Source organism: Leuresthes tenuis, unplaced genomic scaffold (genome assembly GCF_036924035.1).
Source record: "Leuresthes tenuis unplaced genomic scaffold, fLeuTen1.0.hap1 SCAF_19, whole genome shotgun sequence".
NCBI lineage: Eukaryota > Metazoa > Chordata > Actinopteri > Atheriniformes > Atherinopsidae > Leuresthes > Leuresthes tenuis.
Genome location: NW_027325373.1, coordinates 1,120,921 through 1,126,920, shown reverse-complemented (window position 1 = coordinate 1,126,920; position 6,000 = coordinate 1,120,921). Strand labels below are relative to the sequence as shown.

Here is a 6,000-nt window from a genome sequence, read left to right as displayed (position 1 = left end):
CAGTGCAGCGTGCAGCTCACATGTCCAGTGGAGCGGCTGCGGTCCGCATCACAGGAAGCATGTTGGAGATGTGAGAGAAACTGATACAGTCACAAATAAAAGAACTGTAAACGCTTTATATATGATATATTGTGGAATATGTGCATCTGTTTCCTTATCTGTGGGAAGACCCCGTCCTGCTGCTTCTCCACTTAAAATCTGGTTTTGGTCATTGAACGAATAATGTTTGAGTTGCTGATGATCTGCGATGGAGGAGCAAGTGTCTCTTCACCATCTTGGATAAAATTAGCCTCTTTGAATGGGACTTTAATTCGTCTAATTATCTTAATAAAGCTGTGATAACGCGTCTCGTCTCTGTAGAAAGAGATAAAGTGACGACCAGCAGTCGCAGGAGAAGCCAGATGAAAGTAAAGGCTGGGCATCAATTAAACCTGCAGTTAGGGTTTAATCGTTCCTCCAGGCTGACTTACCGCCCTCATGCTGCGTTTTACCCACAGCTCTCCATCCTCCTTTCTTCTTTCACGTTTAAGGAAATCAACACCGTGTCAGATGAGCTCGGGTAAAGAACCATTTTATTGTGTGATGCTTATAGGTTTGCAAACAGAAACCTGGAGAACTTTTTAAATAAGCTGTTATAAAAAGGCAAACTACACAACCTGAATGTACAAAAACACAACAGCTACCAGCCTGAAAACGTGGCACCAGACCAGCGTTTTCCCAGTCGGACGCCGTAGAAAACGCTTCGAATAACTGAACATCAGTCATATCCAAACCGGGCCGCCGGCTTCGGTCCAAACTCAGACTGAAACTGAACCTCAGAGCCCGGCAGGGAACCTCAGAGCCCGGCAGGGAACCTCAGAGCCCGGCAGGGAACCTCAGAGCCCGGCAGGGAACCTCGGAGCCCGGCAGGGAACCTCGGAGCCCGGCAGGGAACCTCAGAGCCCGGCAGGGAACAAAGTTCTGTTGCAGCAACAGACTTCGGTCAGAACACCCGGTCAAACTCGGTCTGGCTGGTGGTGGCCGGGTTTCGGTTCTGATTGGGCGGCTGCTGGGGCATGTGGCCTCTCCGTCTGGGCGGGGCCAGATACTCAAACATGGAGGTGTTGTGGGTGGACAGCATGTTCTTCAGGTCCGACGGCATGGGGTCGGACCAGAAGAAGTCGTGGTTGAGCGCGTCGTCGCTGTCTATGCGCTGCGCCGGGTCCAGAACCAGAAGTCTGTCGATGAGGTCCAGAGCGTACGGGTCTTTCACGTAGGCCTTCAGGCGGTCCTTCACCTTCCTCTTCTGGCCTTTGGGCAGCTCCATCTTCTGGTACAGCTCGTATTTCTTGTCCACGCCGGGCCAAACCTGCCAGAAGGGGAAAGCCGGGTTAGACCGAGCCCGGGTGTTAGACCGAGCCCGGGTGTTAGACCGAGCCCGGGTGTCAGACCGAGCCCCCGGGTGTCAGACCGAGCCCCCGGGTGTTAGACTGAGCCCGGGTGTTAGACTGAGCCCGGGTGTTAGACTGAGCCCGGGTGTTAGACTGAGCCCGGGTGTTAGACTGAGCCCGGGTGTTAGACTGAGCCCGGTTTAGACTGAGCCCGGGTGTTAGACCGAGCCCGGGTGTTAGACCGAGCCCGGGGTCAGACCGAGCCCGGGGGTCAGACCGAGCCCGGGGGTCAGACCGAGCCCGGGGGTCAGACTGAGCCCGGGTGTTAGACTGAGCCCGGGTGTTAGACTGAGCCCGGGTGTCAGACTGAGCCCGGGTGTTAGACTGAGCCCGGGTGTTAGACTGAGCCCGGGTGTCAGACTGAGCCCGGGTGTTAGACTGAGCCCCCGGGGGTTAGACTGAGCCCGGGTGTCAGACTGAGCCCGGGTGTTAGACTGAGCCCGGGTGTTAGACTGAGCCCGGGTGTCAGACTGAGCCCGGGTGTTAGACTGAGCCCCCGGGGGTTAGACTGAGCTGGGTCAGGTCCATGCAGCTGGACAGTGAAGCAGAACTGACCTCCGCAGTGATGGAGCCGCACAGCTGACTGATCAGAGTGAGCTGGTGCTGCTCCGTGTTGCCCTGCATGATGGGGCTCCGGGTCCACATCTCTGCCATGATGCAGCCCGCCCCCCACAGGTCTATGGGGGGGCCATAGTCTCGCTCACCTGCAGACAACAAGAACCGGAAAGATGTTTCAGAACAAAGGGTTTTGGATGCGTCCAACAGAACCATCAGTTGGTGCCGATAAACTTCATTCTGATGGAGATGGAGCTCAGTTTAAAGTAGCATTCATTTAATGCATATTCAACAGGTTCAGGGTCAGAACCAATGACCCGTTTCAACCATTCAGTGAAAGTGGGTTTCATTTATGGAACAGTTTCATCGGACCGCTGTGAACTATTCGTCATTTTATTGGTTTGATGTTATGAAACAAAACGTTTCAGGCGGCATGAAAACAAGGAAAAACAAACATCAGCTGTTATGAGCCGCGGCGCCACAGCGGCTCACGGTCCAGAAAACACGGTTTATGTACAGGGCGGCTTTAACCCGACAGAACTTAACCACGCCTAAGACTCGAGGCGGTTACATGCAGCCACAGCTCCTCTAACAACGCTGTGGAGACGCCTCGCTTCTGGAGATCTTACGTGGAAATGCAGCCAAATTCAGAGGATTCTGTGGTTAATGCAGCCAAATTCAGAGGATTCTGTGGTTAATGCAGCCAAATTCAGAGGATTCTGTGGTTAATGCAGCTAAATTTAAAGGTAGGAATCATACAACTACTATCCAGTCCCCATCTCTACCCCTTCTCTTAACTCTCTGGTTATTCCCCCCCCTTCGTACCCACTCCTACGTTTTAAGCCCAGCTCTCACCCAGCAGCAGTTCTGGAGGTCTGTACCAGAGCGTCACCACACGGTTGGTGTAGCGGTTCCCCTGGCTGTTTTTAGCCAAGCTGAAGGCTCGAGCCAAGCCAAAGTCTGCCAGTTTCAGGACTCCGTCTCTGGTGATGAGCACGTTGGCTGCCTTCATGTCCCTGTGAAGAATCTGAGAAAACAGCGTTCTTTTTTTAAAATCACACCAAATTCAGCTGAGATTCTAACTTCAGCTGTGATAAAACCGCCCAAAGGACCGTTTCAGATGGATTAAAGAGCTGTCAGCAGCTCACCTTGTTCCTGTGGATGTAGTACAGCCCATTGAGCAGCATCTGCATGACCTTCTTGATCTCTGCCAGCGTGAACTTCACATTAGCGTTGCTCAGCAGCCCGGCCAGGTCGTGCTCACAGAAGTCGAACACCAGGTAGATGCTGCCCTTATATCTGTTGAACTGAGTAGCTTAAAGACAGATTAGATTTTTAATTAAAGTCCCGTTAAAAAGCCTGAAGAAGCAGGAAGGAACTCCACCAACCTTTGGTTCTGCAGATCTCGATCAGATTGACCACGTTCTCGTGTTTGAGCAGCTGAAGGATCTTGATCTCTCTCAGAGCTGTGATCGGGAACTGAAACAGGAAAAGAGAAATCAGGCTGAAACAGAGTTTAATTTGGTTAAAACCACGGCACTCTGGGCTTTAATCACATCTCCTCAGAGGAGGAGTTTCAGGACGAGTCAGAGCTGATCAGCACCATCATTTCCTCAGGAAAAGAGATTTCTCCAGTGGAGAAACATCCAGACGAGTGAAGCCGACAGCCGAGTCAGAACAGAAGCTAAGCGATAGATTCAATGACGTGGGAAAGTGTGGGGAAAGGGAGTTCTGATCCAACCCATGCAGCCACTCAACTCAGTCGAGGTCTTATTTCCACATCTCTGCAGCTGCAGTCTTCATATTTTCAGCATATGAGGCTATAAAATTAACTTTTCTGCTTTCTTACCCCTTCTTTCTCATTTTCCATCAGAACTTTCTTCAGTGCGACTTTCTTGCCCGTCTGCCTGTGCTTTGCCTTGAACACCTCCCTGGAAAAACAGGTAGATGAGCACATCTCCTCGTTTACAGCTTGATTTTTAACATTTACAGGAGAAAGCAAACCATGGTGGTTATTCTCAGTATCTGAGCTTAATTCCAGGCCAAACGTTTAGTTTGAATTCTCCCTGGAAAGGTGTGAGAGGAACACACAGCAGCACCCTGCGATGAGTTAAAGGAGCCAAAGACGAAGGAAACAGTTTCCTGAGTTTGCTCCATTTAACACCAACTTGGAAATAAGTTTTATAAACTTCATGCCATAATGTTGCAGCCTGATAAAATGTTAAATAAACTTCTCTCCATCAGCGCTGTAACGTGCACGCTGTGCCGGGCCTTTGGGTTTATATGACTTATATATATATATATATGACTTATACTGTGTTTGCTGACAGAGATCTTAGCTGTTAGCACTGAACTACTGAAGCAGAATCATGTGAATGCAGACAGACGGGTGGAGAATACAAAGGAGTTGAGTGAAGGAGAAAAGAGAAAATAAGGTTGCTGCATTGATTCAGGTGTTATTTTCACCCCATTCTGCCCGAGCGAATGCATCTAAACTGAAGTCACAGAGACTTTGTTTCAGCTGGCAGAGAAGCAGCTGATTTTTCAACATGTCGAGCTGCACAAAGAGCTGTGGACTGCAGTGTGGAAGCAGGTCCGTCTCTATCAGATCTCCATCTAAACCCAAGCAGGTGTCCATGCTCCAGATGTTAAAACTACATCATAAATGCCTCAGAAGCAGCTGGAAACTGTGTTTTATTCAGCTAATAAATGATCTGTATATCTGTCTGATCTGATGAAAGATTGTTGCTTCAGATCCAAACAGCATTAAAGCACTTTTTTCCTTATTCCTTCACTTTGAAAGGCTCAACATTTTGCTGCTCTTTGCTTCCACAGCTCGGGCTGGAAAGCTGAGCACTGCCCGCCTCGTGGCTTTTATTGTGGAGGAAAACTTCAGCCTGGCTCGGCACGGTTTAATAACCAGGAATGTTTCCGTGGAGGACGGTTGGTAAGAGAGACAAAGGTTCGGAGATATTCTGCTGAAGGCCGATTTACTCCTCTGCATCAAGTAGTGCCGCATGTGCGCTTTACTGCCACCAAGCGGTGTGGCGGTGCAACTACAGACGGTGCTGCCAGGTTTATGATAATTATCGTATTTGTAGGATAAATATCAGATCGTATTTTTTTATTTCCCATGTGACAAGTTTCAATCCAACCGTGCGTTTCGATGTGAGCCACGGTGACGTGCACGCGGGACATTTAGCGTGACGCAACTGTGTGTCTGCAGATGAATGCATTCAGTACTGATGCTAAGGTGTGAGCCTGTTCAACACCAGACTATAGCACCAATAGATGCTTATTTAGGTCATGACGATCATTTTATGTCTCTGATAGATAATACTCCATTTCAACACTGATCAGTACACAAAGTAGAACTACTTTAGATGCTCATGAAGCCTGGAGGGAGGGACGAAAAAGCAGAAAATGGCCTCAATGGGAAAATAAGTTGGTTTAAAAGCGAACATTTAACAATCCTTAAGAAAACTCCCCATGTCGAAGACCTTACTACAACTTTTAGCGAAACCTTCTCCTTCTATTATCCTTTTAGTTGGCTTTAAAAGCAGGTTTCTGGCCTCATGTCTCCATCTCTGACTAGCAGCTAGCACAGTTAGCTTCTCCATTCACAGTCCAGTCCAGTCACACTCAATAAAATGTTTGTGAGCTACTTACCCAAAGGTTCCCTGTCCTATCTTGGCCATTTTTTCATATTTGGAAAATTCGTCACAGAAAGGAAACTCAACCCCATCGTAGTACTTCGACATTATGGCGGCCTCCCGGTCGGGCCTGGACAAAATTATTGGACATTTTATAACATTTACAGCCAAACAGAGAGCCGCAGTGACACGTGCCGAAATAACTGAAGCTTCTACAATATACAGCAGTGAAATTATTTAGGAAGTAAGTGGCTATATTCTTACTTTTCAGCCCCCCCGGCGTTGCTTGTTTTGTCTCGTTGCATCGCTGCAGAACTCCGACTGCTTATGATGCGTTCAGGTGCAACTCAGACACCAGAGCT

At 49.0% G+C, this 6,000-nt stretch overlaps 1 protein-coding gene across 1 annotated transcript; it reads right to left on the bottom strand.

Moving 5' to 3' along the window:
* Nucleotides 1–561: 561 nt before the first annotated feature.
* Nucleotides 562–5,948, bottom strand: cdk9 (cyclin-dependent kinase 9 (CDC2-related kinase)). Its single transcript, XM_072371518.1, has 8 exons — nucleotides 5,903–5,948; nucleotides 5,655–5,768; nucleotides 3,835–3,916; nucleotides 3,374–3,464; nucleotides 3,134–3,300; nucleotides 2,841–3,012; nucleotides 1,986–2,134; nucleotides 562–1,348 (listed from the first exon to the last, which is right to left on the bottom strand). Exons 1-8 carry the CDS (start codon nucleotides 5,941–5,943, stop codon nucleotides 983–985), a joined length of 1,182 nt encoding a protein of 393 aa, XP_072227619.1. The 5' UTR covers nucleotides 5,944–5,948; the 3' UTR covers nucleotides 562–982.
* Between the last annotated feature and the right edge of the window lie 52 nt (nucleotides 5,949–6,000).